Raw genomic sequence first — 24862 nt, 5'->3', positions numbered from 1 at the left:
GAAACTCCCTTTCCAGCCAAAGCGTAAGATTCTCATTCTAAGCATTAAAGCACAGGAATAAATGATGTGTGCACAACAGGGCACAGGGGCTCTTGAACTGCAGAAGTGCACACTCTGCCAAGTGATTTGTACGCTGCTCCATTTTATGTTTTTGGAAAAGACTGGCTGAGTTTATTTAGAATTACAACTTTGTGCTAAGAGATGTCATACCATATCCATTGGTCAAACTGGTCTTCTGCACATAATTATACTTCTTTCTGCATGTTGTCAGGCAGGGCAGAGGAAGTTGAAGAAAGGCACATTACTCAGCTTCTGCAGGGGAAGTTGAGCAAAAATTGGCAATTAGGAAATATTTCTCGACTTCCTCCCCTAACACCCATGTGTTTCCTCAGGCTAAAGGCTGTGTTAGGGTAACTGAGCTAACACAGCCTTAACTGCTTCTTTTAATAAATCCATGTTTTGCGGATTCATTAAAAGAGGTGAACGCCTTGTTATTATGTACAAAACACTGAGCACTTACTGTGAGCAATCCTGCTGTGTGGTAATGTTTGGTGTATCTGCGTGTGAACTCTATCCTCAAATAATTTCTTGCTTGTCCTGCCTGTTGCAAAATAGAACCAGTTCTCCTTTGCATGAAGCTAAATATGTGATTTAATTGCTAAGAAATCTACACATATGGTGGTGGGGGGTTCAAACCAGGAATTCAAACTCAGTGGAGTTATGTTAAGGCATTATAGCTCCCTGGTTAGCCCTGGGTTAAAGTATTGTGACCATATCTGTGCACCATAGTTTAGGGAGTGTGTCAAAGCCTAAGAAAGGCTGCAAAAGAGATTTACCAAATAGTGCCAGGGCTGAGGGACTCCGGTTCTGCAGAAAGACGAGTGAAGTTGGGATTGTTCTCCTTAGAGCGGAGTAAGCTAAGGTTGAAGGTGTTCAGAAACGATGAGGAATTCAGATGGAGTTAATAAGAAGAAACTGTTTCTACTGGCAGGCACGTCAGTTAATAGAGGATGGAAATTTAAGATAATTAACCAAGAAAATAACAAGGAGAAGCTGGAAAGAACTTCTCGTTTACATGGTGAGTTGTTACGATCTAAATTCGCTGCCTAAAAGGGTGCTGTAAGCAGATTTAACAGGAACGTACAGAAGAGAATTACTCAGAAAAGGGAATATTTGCAGGACAGTAGGGAGTGAGGTTAAGTGGCTAACTCTTCCAAAGAGTTGGCACAGGCCTCTTTGGCCAAATGGCTTCCATGGGTCTGCAAGCTGAGGTCAATTCCTCACTTACTCCGAATTCACAGGCCGCAATTAGTGCTTTACACTTCCCAGCAGCACCTTGGGCTGTAAAGGGAAATGAAATCAACTGTGATCCTGTTACCCACAGACCCTCTGCCCAAGGCCACATCTGTGATGTCTGGGCCAACACTTGTTGTCACACCTGAGGTGGAGAATGGTTACCTGTGCAAGAGAGGTAGTTAGCAACCACAAAGTGATGCAGCATCTTCAAGGAGAAGACAGAAAGAAACATCTGAGAAGGGACAATCCATAGATATTCAGAGAGGAACACATACAAATGATGGGCCGAAAACCAGAAACTGAGATTGCCCCACACTCATGATGCCTGGAACATCATGACAACCAGATGGTTTCTACTCCTATGAGATACGGGAGCAGAGGTGGGCCCATCAAGTCTGCTGCTCTGGTCAGTGAGATCTGATAAGCCTCACCTCCCCTTCCACATATCCCATTCTAGATTCCTGCCATAAACTCATGTGGCTTTGTGGTTAAGTTGAAAAGCAGAAAAAATAAATGCATAGCCAGAAATGAGGGCTAGGAAGGCATGGTGGACAATCTGGAAAATTCTTTGCTGACCTTTGCAAGTGATCAAAAGTAGCCCAGGAACCTGCATTAACCTTGCACGGCCATATCCAGCCACTTGATTTACAGAAGAAATGATCTGCCCCAGCTGGATCCTAGTTCACCTCCTGTTGAGGTCAATGTATAAACAGCAAGCTTGTTAGTATAAATGAAGGGTGAGATTTTTATTTAGCCAGCTGTTTTTCTGCTCCTTTTCTCACTTTCTAACCCAGGACTAACAGTCTCCTATTTCTACATATTAACAAGTTTCATCCCCATCAGCCAATGAAACCTTGTGGTGCTTAGAGACATCTGTGAGATGTCTGCAAACAGACAACTTTTGGTCTCTCCGAAGGTTTCTCTCCTCAGAGAAACATTTGCACTGAAACATTTAATTTTGAAAGGTTGCTATTTTTACTCTTGAGGAGTTGGCACTGGTAGTCCTAACATGTCAGAGGCAGCTGGTGAATTATGTTATATTGTTTGAGTATGAGGCCTGGGAAAGTCTCTGGGTTTACCATTAGCCCCTTTTTGGTGGAAAATCAAAATGTGTAAAAGCTTGAGTTAAACCAAGCATTTTAGAAACGTCTTTTTAAACTGGATGACTCTCGTATTTCTGGTTGTATCATCTCTGGCAAATACTTATAGAATTTGATATAAAATAGAATGCTTTCTACCTATAACCCTCTTCTTTAATCTGGGTTCAACCCAGAATGAGCCAGCTCTCAAACAAGGCATCATGACTTCAAACAAATGAAAATGCTGTTTGATTTTGCCTCCTACATACAGATACACACACAGACACAGACGCAGATACACACACATACACACACACATACACAGACGCACACTCAGAAACACACACACACAAAGAGACACATACACAGATGCACACTCAGACACACACGCATGCACGCGTGCACACACACATACACACACAAAGACGCACACACTTTCTCACACACACACATACACGCGCACACACAAAGACGCACACATCCACATACTCTCTTTGGGTTTATATGTGGCATTGAAAGAGAGCTGACTTCACCTCCATATTGTCTTTGGAAACGGTGGTGCTGATATCAAACTTCCAGCGTCACAATTCTCATTTCAAAATGTGTTCTTGGGGAAAGTGAATATTGCTGACAGCAACAGCATTTGTCACCCACCTCTAGTTGTTTCAGGTTTAATTTGCCAGGCCACTTCAGGCCAGTCAGTCGTTGTGGGTCTGGAGTCACGTCTTGACCGGATCAGGTAGAGAGCTGGAGGTTTCCTTTCAGAAAGGACACTTAGTGATCCAGGTTTTCCCATTTGGGGGGCTACCACTTTTCTCACCTCCTGGGAACACTGTCAATCAGGCTGGTGATAAATTGATGCCTTTCATTGGCTGTAACTGGTGATGGATTGGAAAGGTCTACTGTGGGCTACCTGGAACATAATTCCTTTTTTTAAATTTCAAAATGTACTTTATTCATAAAAGATTTTTTAATATAGATGCGTAGTCACAAACGCAATTTGGTTCTGTGCAGTAGCATATCAAGGAAACAAACAATACTTTATCCAACAAACCAAAGGCATCTCTTACTTGAACCAAATTATATTTACAAACATTTGAGGCATGAGGAGGGTCCAATAACTGAACGGAGCCCCATTTAACCTCAGCAGGAAGACCTCAGACCATGGTCTTTCCCCAATTCGCCTTGCCAGAAACTGCCGCAGGCTTTAGTCTATCCCTCATCACATAGTCCTGGACCTTGGAATGTGCCAACATAATTCCTGTTGTGCCAGGAAAGGTCAGAGTCTTCCTGGTGCCAGTCACCCAATTGTTTGCCTTTCCCACCACTTCTAGGGAGGGGTAAATCCTGCCCTCTGACAGGAGGCTGTCTTCCCTTGAGGGCATTAGCAAACCAGTTGGGGTTCTCCACAAAAATCATCAGTGAAAGGTCACTTTCGTTGCTGTCAGCTTCTTTGATGCTAAGAATTGTGCGAATGTATTTCAACCTCAAGGCTCCTGCTAAGGTTGGAGTGAGTTAGAAAATGTTCGCAGTGGAATTCATGTTGTTTAGGAGGAAATCGGGTAAAGATTGGTAAGATTATGTCACTTAATATGGAGGCACGGATTTTCAGTAGAAGGCAGCAGTTGAGGGAAAAAGCATGACGTTTTTATTTGGCACTTCTCCTTGTGAAGTGTTAGCATTTCTTGCTGTTGTCATCAGTACTTTTTAAACACAAACCACTTTTGTTTTTAAACTGCTCTAATAGTTCGAACAGACTGCTTCTAAGTTCCAAGCTGCTGTCTAATTAACATAAAATGAATTCTGAGCTTTTCTTCGTGTGTTTTGTGCATCACCTAACACGGTCCTTTAGTAAACAACCGCAGTCATACTGGCCTAATATTTAACTCTGATAACCGGGCCTAATTAAACAACACTAGACAACTGTGGTTTTTACATAAACAGTGGTACGTCTTAGCTTTCAGCCCTGCATACAAATGCTGTGAATTCTCCTTGTTGAAAGGAAGGCTTTTTGTGTTTATTGTGGCTGCCTATTGATATCAAAGAAAGAAAAGAATTGCATTTATGTAGCACCTCTCCCAATTTCAGGATCTCCCAAGGTGTTTCGCAAACAGTAAAATACTTTTGAGGTGTAGCCATGTTGTAAGGTAGGACATATGGTAGCCGACTATCATGTGAATACATCCCTGTTCAAATTGAATATAGTAACTGGGAGACTTTTTGCTTTGTCCCTTTCATATTTTATGTCTTATTCTGCCATAGCCCACACCCACATTAATGGTTTTTGTCTTACCACAAACAGGTTCCCTCAGCACCTCACAAAAAGCATGGTCTTTCTACTAAACATGGACTTAGTCAGGAGGTTGGCGCAGACTGTTCAGCCGCAGGAGTATCACAGCTATGCTCTTTCCCATGCAGCAGGCGTCAGAGAGGAATTTGGAGTTTTTCTTCAGAACCCGTGTTAGAGACAGGACTGGGCGTATGACTGAATTGGCATAACTGTTTTGCAGCAAATATGTATTTAGCCAGCAAACAGTCTACAGTGTCTAATTAGTAAAATAGAGCTCACTGCTGATGAAAACAATGATTTCTCCAGTAAAGCACAGTGTTATGAGCCACACCAGCCCCCCTCAAAATATATAAAGAAAGTAGCCTAGACCCAAACACTTTCTTATTTTAAAGGTAAATGTGAGGTGCTGTGTTCCGGATGCAAATTGATTGGTCAAACTACTTGAAATTAACCAAAACACAATTTATTCAAACCCGATAGTTAAAATACAACCAAAGATAGAGGAATAACTTAATTCTATTGGAAAACTTAACAGAATAATAGACACAATAACTATTACTAATTAACTGTTCCAATATAGTAACATCCCATAAACACACTATTGGCAACAGCAAAGTCAATAAAACAAATTGTCTCACATGCAGTTCTCCAATCCAGGAGGAAAGAACATCAAAAGACAATTCTGAGAGAGAGAGAGAGAATTCCAGTTTTCAGCTGTAGCAAAGAGAGATGTGGCAGCCTTTCACAACTCCAGCAGCTTTTGCTCCCGAAAACCCAGGAAACTAAAATACTTGGTTCTGTGGGTGAGAGCTTGACCCCATCCATTCAGGCTGCATCTATTGTTGCAACTTTAAAGAAAAACACCCAAGGCTTCACAAGTTATTTATTTTCTCATAGACTGCTTGGTACCTCTGCCTTAAAACATCTCTTCAAAAAAAAAGCGCAAAATAACCATTTAAAGCCATCGCATTGTCATAGCAGTGATTGGAGGATAGTTATCTTAGATCCTTGTAAGATGAGCATGCATGCAACAGGGCAGAAATCTAAAAGGTACAATTAGGCTGCTAGCCTGTTGTCCCCTCTAAGATACCTCACATGCTTTGTGTTGTAAAATAAAATAAAAACGGTACTGTGCATTTAATTGAATGGACTGCACACAACAAAAAAATTAGAATATTGATAATTATACAGCACATGCGGTGTAAATAAACTCAGTCCCAGTCACTTATAGCAGCACAATCTCTGAGCACAATTGGCAAGAATTAGTCAAACACTTCCACTCTGGCTGTGAGTAGTGGTGTCATTGTAGGCATCGTTTAAGACAAGGTCCCCATTACTGACTGGAGTCCCCTAATACTGTAGTCAGGGCTTGAAATGTCCCGGTTTATACATTTCAGTTTTGCACACCTCATTTGTGGAATTTATTAACTGAGCCACTTGGGGAAGCTGCGATCACTGTTCTGAGAATTGTTAAATGTAAAACAAGCAGAATTGTCAGTCTAAGGACTGCAGTGTTCATGTGGCATACGAGGGACTTCACTATCACTTCTAAAAGGGAAGGGAGTGGGTATAGAAATTGCCCGATAGTTGCAACATAGTGCTCTTTATGTTGAAGAAATAGTTTCCAACTCAGTAATTGCACGACTGTCGCTGGCCTCGACTAATCTGTTGCTGAAATCCTCATCCATTCCTTCATTATCTGTGGAGTAATGCATTCCTGGCTGACCTCCCACATTTCACCCTCCTTGAAATTGTTAATCACAATTCTGTTGCTGGTTATTACTTACGTCCAGTCCCATTCACCAGTCACCCAGTCAAGCAACATCCTGATTTTAACGTTCTAAGCATTGGTTTCAAATTGCCCTATAACCTTGCATCTCCCAATCTCTGTAATTCCCTTCAGCCCCCACAATTCTCCAAGGTGCCTGTACTCCTCGAATTATGGCCTCTTCAACATCTTGGATTTTTAATTATTCCATTGTTGGTAGCTATGCCATCAGTTGCCTAGGCTTTAAGCACAGAAATCCCTACCTAAACCTCTCCTCATCTCTCATTTTCCTTCTTTAATATCACCTATCTCTCTGACCAAGCTTTTGTGTATTTGTCATAATACCTTATTACAGCTTGGTGTCAGGTGATGCTGTACGTCACACCTGCAAAACAGTCTTTGAAAGTTTTATTCCATTTCTGGCACCATATAAATACAAATCACTATTGTTTGTTGTTGTTATGCCTGTGAAGGAGATTGGAGAAAAGTTAAACTACATGAACAAACTAGAGGCTTGCTTGGTCACTTCAATAGGATACGACCCTCATAGTATAACTTTTATCAAGTACCAAATGTGTCCAATCTAGAGCCATGCTTTTTGTTGGACAATGCAGAATCCCTAACAATTCAAGCGGTGTTTAATTTTTGGGGGAAGGTGTGTGATTTGCCTGTACTTGGGGTCCTATGAAGAAGAGCTGCAAGCTGTCCCAATGCACTGTTACTGTAATGCACATCCCGACCTTGTGCTGTGGTGGGGTTTCCAGGTTTGTTTCCCATTAACATTGAACCTGGGATTGAGAGCGACAGTGTTTAAGGAGACAGCCAGTCTGCAAGTGAAACATTTTGTACTGTTGATTTTAACATAGCTTTTCATATCTGAGTTCTTGCTGTGAAGCAGTGACCTTCGACTCATCCAGAACGTTGTGTGCATAGCAATTTTTTTTTTCCCTTTTGAGGGGGAAAGCCTGTTTTCCTACATTACTGACTTTGTAGGAACTTGCTCATCTCAGCCATTGACACTGACCCGTCATCTGTAATCTGACATTTGTAGCCCCGGTTAAATTGCCTACTGCAGGGAAACCTGTTCAGTAAAGGAGTTTAAATAAGAAATCATAAAGTAATTTCTTTAACACCTCAGGAGATCCTCAACCATTTTATAAACCAAAAAGTACTTTTGAAGTTTTTGTAACTGATGTAACACAGGGGAGAAAAAACAGGCAAATTGTACACAAGCTGCAAGGTCCTCCATTGTAGTGCTTCTGATGAAGGGTCACCAGATCCGAAATGTTAACTCGGTTTTTTGTCCACAGATGGTGCCAGACCTGCTGAGTTGCTCCAGTGATTTCTGTGTTTGTAGCCTATAAATAGTGTTGCATTCTTGGTGATGTTGGTTGAATGATAAATACCAACTCATATACCGAGGTGAACTCCCCCAGTTCTAATGATGCTGGAAGATAGCACCTCACGCAGTAGAGTACTCCCTGTACTGCTTAGATTTTATACACAAGTCCTTGAGCAGAGCTCTAACCAACAACCTTCTGATTCCAAAGCAAGGGCACTACCACTGAATCAAGGCTTGTACTTGTGTGTGGTCTGTCTGTATCAGATGGCTCCTTGTACATTTTGTTTTTCAACTGATCAACAAGGGCTTAGCTGCATGATGATTCCCATACATCAATGTAAACTGTATGTTACAGTAATGTTCGACGACAGGAGAAGTTTAGATTCTGACTATGTTGTGCTTCAGCATGCAGCTTTGCCACAGGCATTTGTGGATTCTTCAGATCTTCCCCTTACCGTTTCATTAAATGTAAGGCATCTTGACCATTGCTGCTGGTTTGTGGTTTACACTGGAAAAAGGATGGAATTGCAGAGGTCAACTCCCTGATGCTCCTTGAACGATCCCAGAATCTGAACAAATAAAGATGCAGTTTGTGACTTATTCCATTACTCATAAGCCAGTGCCAGTGATGACTGTGTAACCAAAAACAAGCTGAGAAGGAAGACACTTCACTTGGGCTCAACAATGAGGGGGAAGAAAAATTTACAGATTTATAAATACAGATTACTGTGAGTTGTTTGCCGTATAGTATTTTTTTCTTCTCAATTTCCCAATTAAAAATGATTGCAGTTCCCCTTGATGTTTAAATATATGTGTATGCATGAATACAGTGTCTGATGTGACAGGTTTCTCAGAACTTACATTGGTGATTGGAATATTTGGGACAGAACTTGATCTCCCTAGCATTGTAACTGTGTCATCTCTCCGAGATATAACCTTGTCACGAACACTCTCAAATCACAGTCCAGCACACGCTGTGAATTCGGTGTTGGATTTAAGGACAGTGATGGGAACTGGCACTGTTTTTAAGTCCAGCCTCATTTCAATCCATTATCTCAGACGGTGGTTTTGAAAATACATTGCAAAGGTGGGAGGTTTAATGCTGCAAAAATCTACCGTAAGAGTAAATGTTATGCTGCTTGCTTTTGCTGTGTTTTGAATTGAATCGAGCGTATGTAGGACGATTTTTTAAAAAAATATATTGTAGAATGGTTAATACTGTGGACAATAAAATAGCAGATCCTGACTGTACTGTCTCTCACCCCCTTCCCCTCCCTCTCCCCACATCAGGTGATGCCTACCCCGGTGGCTCAACTCCTTTTCTTGGGGGTTTCGTCGCCAGTGGCCTAGGGACCTCGACTGCACCTCATGGAACCCCTGCTCCTTTGCCCTCTGACCCTTCCTTCCGTGGACCCACCCCCACAAATATCCAGATGGCACAGCTCTGGGTCGCGCACCCTCCTGAAGGTAATAAAACAAAACAATCATTCTCAACCGCACTCACTGCTTGGGGTTTTACAGGGCAATACTAAGTCTGCTGGCACCTAGGATCAGCAACAGGTTTAGGGTTCAGCCATTACATGTGTTGCAAAGTTTTTTTTTGTTGGAATGAAGTAGGAAAGCAGTAATATCGCAGGAACTTGGATGTAAATTCTCCCACTCAGTTCATCTGGAAGCAGTTGTTGCTTGACAGGCCACGGTTGTTTGCAACTCTGTTTACTCACTAACACACAATCGCCTACTGTTATCCAATCGCCTGGTAAATAAAGTGACGTTGTTGGTTTTGCAATCCTGGTGTTCCATTAACTGACAGGGAGCTGTGTGTTTGTGTGTGTGTGTGTGTGTTCGCTTCCTCTGCTGTTTGACTCTTAACTGCACAGCAAATTGTGATGTTTCCAATTTTCTCAAATGTGACTTTTGTTCAATGTTTGTGATCATATCCTCACTTTCTTTCTATTGCTGCTGAGAGGAGGAACCCGAGAAGCTGGGATTGTTCTCCTTTGAGCAGAGAAGGTTAAGGGGTGACTTAAGTGAAGCGTTCAAAAGTGTGGGAAGGTTTTGGGAATTCAATTTAATATCTTTGTGAAAAATGTTAGCGAGTTGGAGTGTGGGGGAAGAGATGATTTGATATACGTTGCAATTTTTGTTATCACCTGAGGTGCACTGTATGAAAGGGTTGTTGCCTGTTCTCTGAACACAATGAACTGGGGTTCACCTTCGATTCTGAGGGAAGGAGGTTGGCAAAAGAATTTGGGTGGCACCTTTCAAAAAGGGATTGGATAAAGACTGGAAAAGGGTAGCGGGCGGAAAGTAAAGGAGAACTGTGGCGAAAGAACATTGGTGTGGAACAAATTAAAACGTCCGTTCAAAGAGTCAACAAAGGTGGGCTGGGTTGAATGGCCTTATTCAGCAATGTGAAATTCTCTGAAAAGACAAAGCAATAGGAAGAGGCTGCATCTGATAAACTTATTAGGATTAGAATCCGAACCTTGAAAAAGGCAGAATTAGTAGTTTTCTGCATTTTTCCAAACAGAACTAGGGTAAAACTTTCCCATACCAAAACCTGAATTGTGTGCACAGCTCTACCACTACGGGCATCCATGGAAAGGAAGACTGGTTGAGAAAGGAACTAAGTCAGCATCACCGTTATCCCAGTTTGGCTGTTTTTCCCAATATTACTATTGTTGCCAGTTTTAAGAGATTTGTTCCCCAGCCAGCCTCCAGTCCATTAGAGGTGACTCATCATCTCATGTTACCTTTCCCATTATAAAGCATTGACCGCCTATTGAGGGCTGTCCTAAAGTCTCCAGGAATTCAAGATTAATCCACTCACTGCTATGAGTAACGCAGGAGAAAAACCACAGGGACATTAAAAATATTTATTTTAATAATTTCCTTTGAACACAGTGGTTTATCAGTTCAAGTATTTGAGTTGACGTAAAGACTTTGACTGGGTTGGGTGGTTGGAGGTGAGACCTCCGGCGATGACACCTCCAGGAATGTCTCCAGCCAGACCTGGTGAACTTGTCATTTCTGCCTATAACTGAGCAAAGATCCACCGGATCGCTCTGATCCCACTACCCAGGCAGGATTGTTATAAATATGCGATTATACCTGTAAATCAACCCTACCATTGTTATGTGGAGGAGGAGGAGGAGGCTGCTAATTTAAGCTGTGATTTGCTCTGCATGATGTAACCTATGTGCGTCACTAAATGCATGTTTTCTAAAGATTGCCACATTTTGCAGAACACTTTTTAATATGGTGTACATGCAGTGAATGGTAAAAGCCGCTGGAAGGCCCCCTGGCTGTGATCTATATAAAATCCTGTTGCAGTAATTGGCACAATATACTTCCATAATTTCATTGTTCTCTTGTGCCAGTGCATTACCAGGCATCTGGTTTATAATCTATCGCCTTGGCCAAGCTGTTAGTCACCCTGTGCCAACGTCCCCGTCTCCTTGGGTTCAGCACGGATTCCCTTTGTCCCAATATATTCCTGTGAACAGACCTGCAACACTTTATGTCAGGGAAGCTGCAGAAATGCAAGTTGTTGTAGTTTTGGGAATTCTATTGGGAGAGAAAGAGAACGACAAGTCAGCTCATCTGAGTACTTCACTGATCAGCACAATTCAGACATTCCATTTGAAGCAGATCGATTGCGCCCAGCGACGAAACTCAACCCCAGAAGCAAAGTAAAACTTTTCCTTCAGTTTATTTCCTTTAGGTTGTTCCTGACTCGTTTAGGCCTTCATTGCTCCCAAATCCATCTGTCTTTCCCTGCTTTAAGCCTGTTGTTTCTGCTTTCTATGCTTATTTCAGTTCAAGCGATTGGAGTAGCACTGAGATAAGTGTCAGCAGGAGAACAGATCTATGAGGATGCACATCTAATATAATAAATCAGATTTACGGTTCAGTTTACATAAAAGGAAAAACGTTATTGCTCACCATATATCCTGACAGTCACAGAAGGCTCCTAGTATCTAGCGAGCGCAGGTTGATGCTACCTCTTCGATAACAATCGGGCATGGACAATATCACTGAAGAGAGGTGTAGAGTGGAAGGCCCACCAGGAAGCTCACCCTCCCTTGCACCAGATGGCTGAAGATCAGAAGGAGAGCTTTCGAATTTGGGACATTCAAGTCCAATGGCTCATGCCTTCAATCCTAAAAACTTGATGTCCTTCTCGTTGGTGAATGACTTGGGTTTGGAACATACTGCCAAAGAAACCTTTGTACATACCAGTGCCAAGGATACATCAGTGATGGAGGGAGTAGGTGCTAAATCCAGTAGATGGGAGCCAATCAAACATTCTGTCCTGGATGGTGTTGAGTAGCTGGGGGTTATTGCATCTACACCTGGCGAGAAAAAACAAAGCAATCCCATCGCACTCTAGATTTGTGCCTTGTCAGTCAAAGACATAGATACTGGGGACTCAGGAGGTTGCCACTATGCAGAAATCCCAACCTCTGATCTCACCAAATAATAGGCACAGGGAAAATGATTATTGCATTGGTTGGGAGACGAACTCTCAGGACTGTAATCACTATTAATCCAGTAAGACATTCAGGAGAAACTTCCTTATCTGGAGTGTCAAAGTCATTGTACAGGAGTGGCTGAGGTGCATAGTATGGATGCACTTCAGAAGAAGCTAGATAAACTCACAAAGGCCAAAGAATGTGCTGATACAGTGAGACAGAGAGGTGAGAGGAGGTTTGTATGAAGCACAAACACCAGTATTGACCTATTGGACCGACTTTCCTGTTTTTGGGAACGATTTTGTTTAAATCACTGCATGGGTGCAAAATTTAATTCACTGTCACCCACCACCCCCCCCCACCCACCACACACACACACACACACACACACACACACACACACACACACACACACACACACACAACCCCCCCTTGAATACCCTTGATAAAGCAGCGTTTGCACCTTTTCGTACCTCATAGTGCACAGACAGAATCTGCACTGCTTTGACAGCAACCTCTCCCTTTGTGGCCAAGGCTGAATTTAAGTGCCGCCGGATCACTTATTTTTACAAAAAGTCTGAATGTGAATCCGCCGCACCAGCCAATCCGATCAGGAATGGAACAGGTTGAGAAAGAGGTGAGATGAGTCACTAAAGGGTTAATTAAACCATTTTAATCACTGCAAAGGTCTTCTTTTTGCAGCATTAGATCCATGTCCTCAAGCCAGCCCCAGTCTTTCCCTGCTTTGTTGAGTTTACCATAAAACCTAGGTGTGGTTGGCAGACAGTGAATCAGACTTAATTCAGGCCAGGCTTTCTGTTCTTCAGCAGTGACTCATGCACTTATTGTAACGAATCCCATTTCTCTGTTCAAATACAAGCCATCTATCTGTGAAGCAATCTGAAATGGAATTAACCCCTTCATGCATGCACCGCAGAGTGCAGGATCCCACTTGAATTGCTGTGTTCATGGTTCCACCAATTTTGTTGTATTTAAGTACTGAGCAGAAATTCTGGATACTCCTGGTTTATGATGTTGTTAGTGTTACCGCAACAACATGCTGATTTTTTGCTGGATTACTATTAATAACATTATAAAACAAATTATGGTTTATACCAGTGATTTTAAATTTAGTAGGTGGTTGCTTAATTATACATTTGGGTAATTAGACCTCCATTGATTCTGAAACTCTGATTCTTACTTCTGAAGAGAGAGTATTTGAAAGGAGCAGGATTACTGAACCTGACCAGGTCTGCTGAGGGACTTGTGTCAGGCTATAATTTAGAATTTCTAGGGCTGTACTCGGTTACACAATCAGATGATTAGTATATTCAGAAAACAGAGCTCTTTGACAGGCTTCCGGTGAGTCACTATGAGCCCAGTTATCGTGGTGCATGCACTTGCCTTTTGTCTATCTGGGGCCTATTTTACAGTTCACCCAGAGGCAGGATGGTGCCAGATGAACAAACCTAGAAACAGAGCTTGCATCTGTGCTTTTCATTAACTTGGCAGTCTCCATTTACGTTGGCTGAAAACTCAGCTAGGTACACCAAGTGGGGCTCACTCAATCTGAATCTAATATATTCCTGTGAACATATTAAAGACTGCTTGTTGCATTTTATAGTGGAAACTATCTGAGGAACACAGTAGTGCCCTGGCATAGACCTGAATTTTATTTAATGTCTTACTGAAAAAATATGATGCGAGACTGTAAGGATACCAGCTTCTTTTCCATTGCACAGCTCATTTCCCAGAGATGCTGACTCATTCTGGAGTATGTTTTCATCAAGAGCTTCCCTTATCCAATAGCTCATCCACGTTGGCAATGTCAACATAGCTGTGCCCCTGTGGTGGCAGCCCAGCTCAACCTGATTTGGTCATTGCCTGCCATTCAGAGTGTTGTTCCAGCAGAAAGCAATGGGCAGTTATCAGGAAACCACGTCCTCTGTGAGACACACATCTTCCTTGTCCATTTTTGTCTCAAAGCGGGCTCTGATGCAATCAACCACATTGCCCGCATTATGCCACCTCTCAAAATTGAATGGGACTTCCCTCACTTAGTTCCACCCTTCTTCACCATGTCATTCACCAATTTCACGCACAACCACTCCAATCCTGTATCAAATGGCCTTCCTTTCCTAAAGTTCAATTCATCCAAATGTCTGCTATCCATTTCATAACATTTCACAAAGTCACCATTACCCATCACACTCTATGCTCCCTACATTGGCTCCTAGCCCACAGCAACAACTTAAACACCTACAGGTGCAAAGGTTCAAGTCCTTCCACAACCTTTCTCTCTCTTGTCGACAGCCGTACAAACCTCTGAGTGTTCTGCATTCTCCTGTCTCTGGTACTCCACCCTTTACTCACTCTGCAACCATTTGGCATCTTTTGCTACCCCAGGATGTCCCAAAAATGCTTCAGAGCCAGTGGCATGGTCTTCCAAACCTGCAGCTTGTACCTCCTAGAAGGACAAGGACAGAGGATATATGGGAACATCACCAAGTGCATGTTTCTCGCTACCCTGATTTGGAACTAAACCACCATTCCTTCACTGCTTCTGCGTCATTCTGTTGAAACTGTCTCCAGCACAATGATGTGGGTGTACCTATCCCCAAAGGACCGTGGACAACTACCTCCACTTTCTCCAGGGCAATTAAGAAAGGGTAATAAATGCTAGCCAGTTGATGCCCACTACACGTGAACAAATAAAAAGAATTGGATAAAGTGCAGCAACCGAATTGAGCACAGCAAAAGTTCCCCCAATAAATCATTTAATAATTGCTACCTCAACTCTTTTCAGGGATGTTGGTTGAGTGATAAATGTTACTCACAATATCTGGGAGAATTCTCCTGCTGTTCTTCACAGAGTGTAACTTGATGCTTTACACCCAACCTGGCAGAGCCTTGATTTGAAGGCTCATCAGAAAGTGGTACCTCCAACAGTGCTGCACTTTCCCAGAGCTGCAACAATGTCTCAACCTAGTTTGTGCGCTTCTGTTTCAATTGGACTTAAAAGTCATGAGGTTGTACCTCAGAACTGAGTTGCTCCCTACTGATTCATGTGTGATGGTCGATTGGCCAATGGCTTCTGTTTCCCATTTAGCTTGACTTGTTGCCATGTTTCTGTTACCCACTTTCATCTACAGCTCTGTGGAGCAATGCACGGTGGAGGAGAGGAGAGACAGACCCAACATGGGGAATATTCCCAAGAGGGTTTGTTTTTTGTTCACAGCAGGTATTGTTCATAGGAAAAGCTGGTGTTAATGACCCATGACATGTCAAGGCTGAGGGGACTGCAGAAAGCCAGCTACACTTTTTTGAGAAAGTCACTGATGACGTTCTTTTACATTTATTGTAAGTTGACTCCTTTACTGATCCAGTGCCCTCAGTTACTACACTGACGTAAAACAATATAAAAGCAGCCTTTTATCTAAACTTGCTGCTCCCTCCCTTTAAACGTTCCACACTGAGTTGCCAATGAAGTATGGTGATAGCGGCAGTAACTCCAAGTCCAGTATGGAATATGGACTGTCGGCACTTTACCATTATAAGCAGGACAGTGTACAATCAGGGCATAATGAGCTCCATGTCTTGTTTATTTTCTATCTTGCGCGAACAGGGCAGAGCCCCAGGGAAAGGTGAATCTGCTGCTGAATGTATTTGCTTTATATTGGTGAATGCCAGTCATGGTGAAAGCAGCGGGCACCTGGCTCCCACACCAAATCAAAACCACCTTACATCAACAATGCAGTACTGAGGCAAGTTCCACCTCCTCCTGCCCTACCCCTCACTGAAACACTGCACCAGTATTTCGGCCTCTTATCTTTAAAGCCATGAATCTTCAAAAGGATCCAATGTTGCAGAAGGGGCCATTCAACCTCTCAAACCTCTTCCCCATTTCAAAATGCCTCAATAACTTCACAGAGTTTTATGAAGAGGTGACAAAGAAGATTGATGAAGGCAGAGCAATAGACGTTGTCTATCTGGACTTCCCCCTACCGCATCCCAAAACCAGCCCAGCTCATCCCTGCCTCCCTAACCTGTCCTTCCTCCCACCTAACCCCTCCTCCCACCTCAAGCCCCACCCCCATCTCCTACCTACTAACCTCATCCCGCCCCCTTGACCTGTCCGTCCTCCCTGGACTGATCTATCCCTTCCCTAACTCCCCACCTACACTCGCCTTTACTGGCTCCATCCCCGCCTCTTTGACCCGTCTGTCTCCTCTCCACCTATCTTCTCCCCTATCCATCTTCTATCCGCCTCCCCCTCTCTCCCTATTTATTTCAGAACCCCCTTCCCCTCCCCCATTTCTGAAGAAGGGTCTAGGCCCGAAACATCAGCCTTCCTGCTCCTCTGATGCTGCTTGGCCTGCTGTGTTCATCCAGCTCTACAACCTGTATAAGTCTATGACTGATCTGTATCTTGACTTCATTTCCCTCACTGATTCCATATCCCCCTAATGCTCTAGTGCACAGCAATCAAACAATATCAGCTTTGAAATATTCAATTAACCCCCTGCAAGTTGGGGAAGAGAATTCCAGGTTTTGTATTTTTGTTTGGAGAGAATTGTTTTCTGACATCAAATGGCGAATGGCCTAATTCTCATTTTAAAATCGTGTCCCTTTTTCTATATACCTTCACCAATGATTTTCTTCATCTACTCCATAAAATCCTTTTAATTGGATTCTTAAATGTGAATCTGAAAAATATTCCAATTGAGCTGCTGATTGAAATTGTTTTAAACATTTGCAGTAATGTTGTTGGGTTAATTATCAGTGGTTCTTGCTCTTGGCTGTTTCCAATGAATCTTCTTAAGCATTCAGCAACGCGGATTTGAATCTAGTTAGTGTCTAAGGTAAAAGAAAACTCAAATGTTTTCACCTTTCAAACATCGTGCTTTCAATGAGACTTGAATTCCAGAATAAGTAAGTTGACTTTAGAGTCACAATTAACTCAGAGCGTCAACCTCTGAAAGAGTGCCCCCTATTGCTGAGTTAGCGGCACTTCTGTTTCTAACCAGTAAATGACAGCTGCTTCATCCTCAAGATCACAGCATGATAGTCCAATGCTGGAAACTGCTTGCAACAACAGGGAGGCTATCTTTATGATGGTTGACAAAACTTGAAATGTGCACGAGATTAAAATATGATTCCGTTGCCGTTAGCAACGAAGCACCCTCCTCATGGGGGGTGATGTAGGGTGAGAGTTGAGAGGCAGCAGTTCTTAATTCCCTCTCCCCCCACAACCCCATACTCTCTGGCCTACAGATTGAGACAGCCTGAGGGGAGAGAAGGAGAGGGTGTTTACAGGATGCTTTGAGGAGACACATGTCCTGCTCACCATGAACGTTTCAAGGTTTCACCGCCCCTATTAAAGTTTCAATTGAACCTTTAATCCGTTCTGAGTTGGGGAGAGGTTGTTTCACGGATGGCACACTAAACACAAAGGTTGACATAAATGCACTTCCTCCAAAGGTAAACACTGGGAGAAGGAAATTGGGTTTTAATCCTGAGTTTAAAATTGCCCCTTTGGGACCAAAATGATTGTTCTCGAGCTCAGCAAGGCAGATAACCGGAGGACAAATCTGAGCCGAGCTGAATTTATAATCAGTGCAGTCTTTGATTCTTTGGGAAATCAGGTGGGCTGGAACCAGCTTTAACCCCTTACCAGCAGGATGTTGTGCTTGTGACCTTTGACCCTTTCCCACCAATGGCAGCCAAACCTGATTTACCATTGAAAATAGTGGCCTGCATAAATACAGCAGGGTTTCAACAAAATTAAAGCACCTATTTCCGATTGAACCAACGGGTGAGAAAGTAAATCCAGTTTTTAACAAAAGAATTGCAGGTGCTTCCTATTTTTATTATTTGTTTCCATTCAAGTGGAATTCCCAGCAAATAACTGACCGGGAATTTTAACAATTGCTTTATATATAATGGTAATGCCATTACTGACAGAATAAACGTAAATGCATTTTTTTAAAAATTGGATTTACTTTTTGCAAGTGTGATCACCTTAATATCTAAAGGACAGAGGAAAAAAATCAGAACAACGTGCATCAGGTTTGACTGTGTTGGGTTATCAGATTAACAGCTAGGTATCCATTGATATGTGACATGTGACTCTATCACCTCTGGATTGTGGAGCTGGAAATCATTCCAGGTTCCTGCTTCTGATAGTTATCCAGCCATTTCTGCTGGAAAGAAGTCAGTCTTATTATCAGGGCCATATGCAGCTCCCATTGTTACCTCCTGCTCCATTTGGAAACCCACAGGTGACAAGGTATAAGCCTGAGAGGAGGGAGCGCGTTTTTCCCACAGAGAACTTTTATTCATCATCAGAACCGAACACTGGATCCAATTAGACATAACAAATGTAATTTATTTTCTTTAGATTTTTCCTCCAACTCAATCGGATTAAAATGTCACAGATTCTCTTGTGGCCTCCATTGTGTTATAGTATCTTGTTCAAACAGTAGCCAAGGCAATTGTGTGAAGCTAAAAATAACCAATTATTCTGATCACGTGATTGGCAATTTTTTTTTCGTGAAGGAAGCAGTGCATTGTAGTATGAAATAATAGGGGCAGCTTGTTTCTTTTATTAGACTCCCAGTTCTGGATATTTTTTGGAAAAGTAAGTAACGTTTTGACAAGGTTTTTATCGCAATTTCTCTACTGCAAATACCCTGCCCTTCCTTTTTTCCCCATTGGGTTTCGCTATGTTGTGCATAGTTCCCAGGAGAGTTGAAGGGCTACTTTGAAGTCCCACACAGTGGGACTGGTGAAATAGCAGCCTGTGGACTGACTCACTCTCCATTCAGGCTTCAGACCAAAACAGTTACCAGGGATAAGGAACTCCAGTTAGGCAGCAAGACAGGAGAAAATGGAATTGTTCTCCTCAGGCCAGATAAATGGAGATTTAGGTGGGCAAAATGAGGGGTGGTTTTGTTACCACAAGTAAGCAGAAAGGCTTGTTCCTCTGGCAGGTGTATTGGTGACCAGCAGATTTAAATAATTGGCAAAAGCACCAAAGATGAGAATTTCTTAATTTTTCTCAGCAAGTCATTACGATCTGTAAAGTGTTGTCTGATAAGGTGATGCCAGCAGATTCAAAAATAATTTTCAAAAGCGAATTGAAGAATTACTTGCATACAGCTACTTAGAGTTTACAACAGTGAAACAGACCATTCAGTCCAATTGCTTTATGCTGGTCACCTCTCACTCCTGTTCGTCAACCCTATCAACATACCCTTCCATACCTTTCTCCTTTATTTAGCTTCCCCTTCAATGCATCTACGCTATTTGCTTCACCCACACCATGTGCAAGCGCATGCACTGGAAGCAACTGTTTTCCGGGGAGATGGAGAAAGAGCATGGGCAATGGGACTAATTTGCAAAGCTCAGGTACAGGCATGACGAGCTGAATGGTCTCTTTCCGTGATTCTAAAAGACAGCTGTTATCTACCCCAAAACAAAACTACTTGGGTGAGACTGTGCAGCAGGTGACAAGTGCAGCCTCCCTTGATAGATGAGCAGAAAGAAATTGGCAGGGACAGATGACACACCGGTCAACGCCCGTATTTGCAAAGCACTCTCCCAGATGATCAGGCCTCCTTAAATTAGTATTTAATCGGGGGAGCTTTAAAATCATTAGCAGAACTGCAGACCCCGTAGTTGCCTTCCTGCGCTGCTGATTTGTGTGACATGGTATAGCACAATGTGAAACATCTGGCACACTATGATTTACAATCTGCACTTGGGGAATCAAGCTAATGTCACGAGAGAAATGGATTTTCTTTTCCAGGGAAGTTTTATGTGGCCACTGGCTGCTATATCATCTCCTTTCACGGAATATTCGAGCATATGCTAATTTGTAAGGATATTTCCTTTATTAACAGGAGAGTGAATAAGCCTACCCTGAGTAGTTGTGAGGGATATCTCAGTAAGCAGATGTGACATATTTGATGCCTGTTACAACTTTGCTGTACAGAGAACCTCGTATTTGCCTGGGGGCTGGGTTACTGTTGTACAAGAGTTAAAAGAACCTGACAGAGCAGAGTACTCATGGTGGGGAAGGGGGGGCTTTTAATTGGGTGTATATGCATGATGTTAGACCACACAGTCCCAAAGGAACCTCAAGTCAAACTTGCTGCATGTTTGTTTTTGTAGTTAAAAGAAAAACCTGGGCTCATCTTGGAGTTTCAGTTTGTGGAATTATTTCCTCTGTTGCAGCTCGGGCAATGGAAAGTGTGGTGTGTGGAAGAATATCATGGTTTTGAACATGCACTTGATAGAGAACAGTTTTCAGGGTGTACCAGGGTGCAACACTTAAACTAGTGCACCATGTATTTAATCCTATCACTTTTGCCACAAAGTACACCATCCTTTTCTGAGTGGGACAGCTACTTATACCCCTGCCCTACTTTCATTTGTCCATGGATCAGTTATCCACTTACTTGCTGACCAAACAATGTCTTTAATTGATACAGATTATGTCATCCTACTTGCTGTAAACTCAGCTGCAGTTTCATTTGTTCTGAATATTGAATGAAGACATTTAAAGCTCATTCACAGAACACTATAACAAAGGAGACCATCGGCCCATTGTGTTGGACCTGGTGTTTTTAAAGAGCTGTCCATACCCTATGAACATAAGGCCGCACATTTTTCATTTCCAAAACCTCTTTGCAAGTTCTGAAGGAGGTTGCTTCTTGCACCTTTTCAGGCAGGGCTTTCTGGGTTGTAAAAAAAAAAATCCCCTCCTCATCTTCCTCTGCCCCTGTTGCCAGTTCTCTTAAATCTGTGAACCTCTGGTTACCCATCCTTCTGTCAGTGTAAGATATTTCTCCCTATTTGCTCTTACCAAAGTTCCATGTAATTTTGACCCGCTCTATTAAATCTACATTGAATTTGCCCTGTCCTAAGGGAAGAAAAATCTTGTCACCCACCTCGTCTCACTTGCCTGGTACTGTCCTAGTAAGTCTCTCCCTTCCCCTTTCCAAGGTTTTGACATCCTTCCTAAAGTGTGTTGCCCAGAATTGCACGCAGTACCTTTGGTTGAGGCCTAACCATTAGGTTTATAAAATTCTGAGAACTCTCCAGTGACTTATGCTTCTCAGAACCAGAACCCCCTGAGGCTTTCTACAGCTTCCTGCTGCAAGTTGGCTGGATTCAGCTGTCAACCTTGTTTGGCACATGGAATCTTTTGAGTGAGCACTGGCAAGCTTCCTTCAAGTGTGGAGTTATTAATGTGCGTGGTGAGGCTGGTTGTTGCTTAATCTGTCACTCAAAGAGTTTCATCTTTGAAAGGCAAAAGAAGGTCAGCAAAAACACAACTTGCTTCAGCTCTTGTTTATGAGGAAGCGTTGGTTCTCTGTGAACTAACAAGGTAGATTTTTCAGCTTACTGCTGGGTCTCTGTTGAGTCTTGGGAACATAGGAACAGGCGTAGACCATTCAGCCTGTCAGAGCCTGTTCCACCATTCACCGAGACCATGGTTGATCTGTGGCCTATCTCCATATACCGGCCTTTGGAATACCTTTGCTTGACAAAAGTTTATCGATCTCAGATTTAAAATTAACAACTTGTGGAAGAAAGTTGCAAACATCCACCACCCTCTGAGTACAAAAGTGCTTCCTAGCATCTCCCTGGAATGGTTTGGCCCTAATACTCGGAACTATACCCCCCATCCCATTCTAGAATCCCCAACCAATTGAAAAAGTTTATCTTTATCCATCCTGTCTTCCTCGCACCTAGCTTTGGAGATGGGTTGATATCAAACATTTTCTCTGACCTTTGCTATGACTCATCTAAACCCGGTGACCTGACCTTTGAATGTTTAGCCCCTTCTTGTACCCCACCCACCCTTCTTCATCTGGCGTCCACTACCGATATTGGCACAGTCTATTGGCAGGTTTGACAAAGTGCCTAATTTATACTAACGAACAGCGTCCATGTTAATTTGATTGCCATGTGCACGTGAAGAGAACAATTTGCAAATTATCTGCTTCATTGATTCAAGTTTCTCCTCCTTCCCCCAGCCCCAAACCCTTCAATTAAGCAGCTTTTGGAAGCCACTATATCCAATTATTCTACGACAGCAAACATTCTGAAGAGTTATATTTTCAGTGAGATGACTCAGTGGTTAGCATTGGTGCCTCATAGCGCCAGGGGCCCGGGTTCGATTCCGAGGCAGCTATCTGTGTGGAGTTTGCACATTCTCCCTGTGCCTGCATGGGTTTCCTCCAGGTGCTCCGGTTTACTCCCACAGTACAAAGATGTTCAGGTTAGGTGGATTGGAGGTGGGAAATTGTCCCTAGTATCCAGGGATGTGCAGGCTAGGTGGATTAGCCATGGGAAATGTAGGGTGGGTCTGGGTGGAATGCTGTTTGGAGGGTCGGTGTGGACTAGATGGGCCAAATGGCCTGTTTCCACACTGTAGGGTTTCTATGATTCTTGCTTCTGATTGCTTTATCCAATGGCTTTCCATCACGACCTAATTTTAAAATGAAGTGACTACCACCACCCCAAAAAATTCAAACATTCCTGCATTGTTTTGCTTCGAATTAATGAACAAAATCATTTGTTTCACCGCACAAACACAATTTAGTGGTGAAAATATTTCAGTCATCACAACTTCCCCAAACGGTCCCAGTCGAAAGACTTCGAGCACGTATTCCCCAGTGGTGCAGTACTGATGGATTGCCGCAGTGCTGTGTTTTCAATGAGATGTTAAACCAAGACCTTTCTTGTCCTCTTGGATGGATGTTGAAGGTTGGTAGCAGTGTTTCAAAGTACAATTGAGGGAGTTCTCCCCAGTATCCTAGCCAATATTTATCCTTCAACCAATGTCATGAAACGAGATGACCTCATCATTATCAGATTGTTATGTGTGGGAGTTTTGGTGTGTGCAAAATAGCTGCCATGCTATGTTACAACAGTAACTGGACTTCCAAAGTACTTCATAGGCTACAAAGCACTTTGCAATATCCTGAGACTGTGCAAGATGCAACATAAGTTGAATTCATTTTCTTCCCTTTATTATTAAAAAAGGATATGACCAGGAATTTAATCTGCTTGTGAAGATATTTGTGCAAGTGTACCATCTGATGTGAGTGTAAAATATTGTCCTTCACTTTTGCAGGTTACTCGCACCTGTCCAGTGGTCTTTACCCTCCTTATATTCCACTTGGGCATTTGGAACACCCAAGCAGCGGCAGTCCAATTCTAGCTCAACTCAGCCAGCACAGCCTGTTCGAGTCTCAGAAAGGTCAGTGCCTGTTCTCTGTTGACCCATCCACTCCATTCTTTGCCTCTTTGGTCCATTGAGCTATTCTCATATTGGGAAACTAAAGCCTTGGTGCTTTAATTCTGGATTGCTCTGGAATGACAGAATAATGGAGCCCGACCACTTGCTGAATGTCATCTGTAACCAATCCCATTCTGGTCACATAACGCGATAAACAGTATCTTTCACGGCTGGTTAATTATTTTAGTCGGTCAGACAGTCACACGGAACTGATGTCAGTATTTTAAGAAGCTTTGGTCCACCTAGCAATGGACTAACTACAGTAGATTAATAAAATGACGGACATCTGGAATGCTTATTCATAGTGAGGAATGAAAAGTCACTTTCATTCAAGGAAGAGAGACTGAAAGAGGTGGCAATCTTGATATTGAAATGCTGCACGTCATGGATAATGTTGCTGTTAGGCAGATCTTCCAGTTGTAGATTTAATTGGAAGGGTCAAGCAAATAACTGGCAGACCAGTCCTGTAAACCCAAAGACCTTTTCCATTTAGAGATAGTAAATATATGAAGAAGCATATCAAGCCAATTGAATCCCTTTAACAAGGAATTATTTAACTGTATGCTTAGAATGGAAGTGAAGAATGTAAAGTTGGAAGTCGAAAGCTTTACACATTATCAAATGGGTCATAATGTTCCAGTTCTTTTGTGACCTTTGAAATCTCGTCAATGTGAGCAGCCAGGGTTGAATGATATGGATTGCAATGTTGGGATTGATATCCTGGGGAGCCTCCTTGCTGATCTTGGGGAATAGGAGTCAGGGAAATTGAACAGAGCGTTGATGTTTTGGAAAACAGACCTCTGATTGTTTCACAGTAGGAGCACATGCCATGATCCGTTAAGGTATCTTGCTCTGGAATGTTTCAATTTGCCTTTACAGAACCTGACTTCATAGCAAACTGTACTATAAATGACGTGCAAATCCATCTAGAATTGTACCATTCCCTTTGCTGTGAAATATTCGCTTTGAGATATCTTCTCATCTGCATTTTACTTTCCAAATTAAGATACTAATGCACCCAATATTAGTTTGTCTTCACTAAACATATTTTCTTTTCCCATTTAGCTACTGAATCAAAATGCACATTTTGCAGACAGTAATACTGAGGAGCAAGAAAAACAAATTGGATGAACACGTAAAAATAATTAAATGGTAAAGACAAAGCAGATGGGTCAGTTGCGGAGAGAGAATGATTGGTTAACATTTTGGCTAGCCCCCTTGAGATTAATTTATCTTCCTCATAAATCTGCTGTGGATTTCCAGTACTTTCAGTTTCCACTCCAAATTAATCTATG

At 42.5% G+C, this 24862-nt stretch overlaps 1 protein-coding gene across 1 annotated transcript in view; it reads left to right on the top strand.

Annotated features, from left to right (window-relative positions):
• Nucleotides 1-24862, top strand: part of tnrc18 (trinucleotide repeat containing 18) — a 157378-nt gene that overhangs the window by 38534 nt on the left and 93982 nt on the right. Inside the window, exons 3-4 of the mRNA XM_048609747.1 lie at nucleotides 9066-9242; nucleotides 23403-23528. Of these exons, the coding sequence (XP_048465704.1) occupies nucleotides 9066-9242; nucleotides 23403-23528 (303 nt within the window). The remainder of the gene's footprint in view (nucleotides 1-9065; nucleotides 9243-23402; nucleotides 23529-24862) is intronic.

Source organism: Rhincodon typus, chromosome 21 (genome assembly GCF_021869965.1).
Source record: "Rhincodon typus isolate 14 chromosome 21, sRhiTyp1.1, whole genome shotgun sequence".
Taxonomy (NCBI): Eukaryota; Metazoa; Chordata; class Chondrichthyes; order Orectolobiformes; family Rhincodontidae; genus Rhincodon; species Rhincodon typus.
This window is presented reverse-complemented; position numbering and strand designations above follow the sequence as displayed.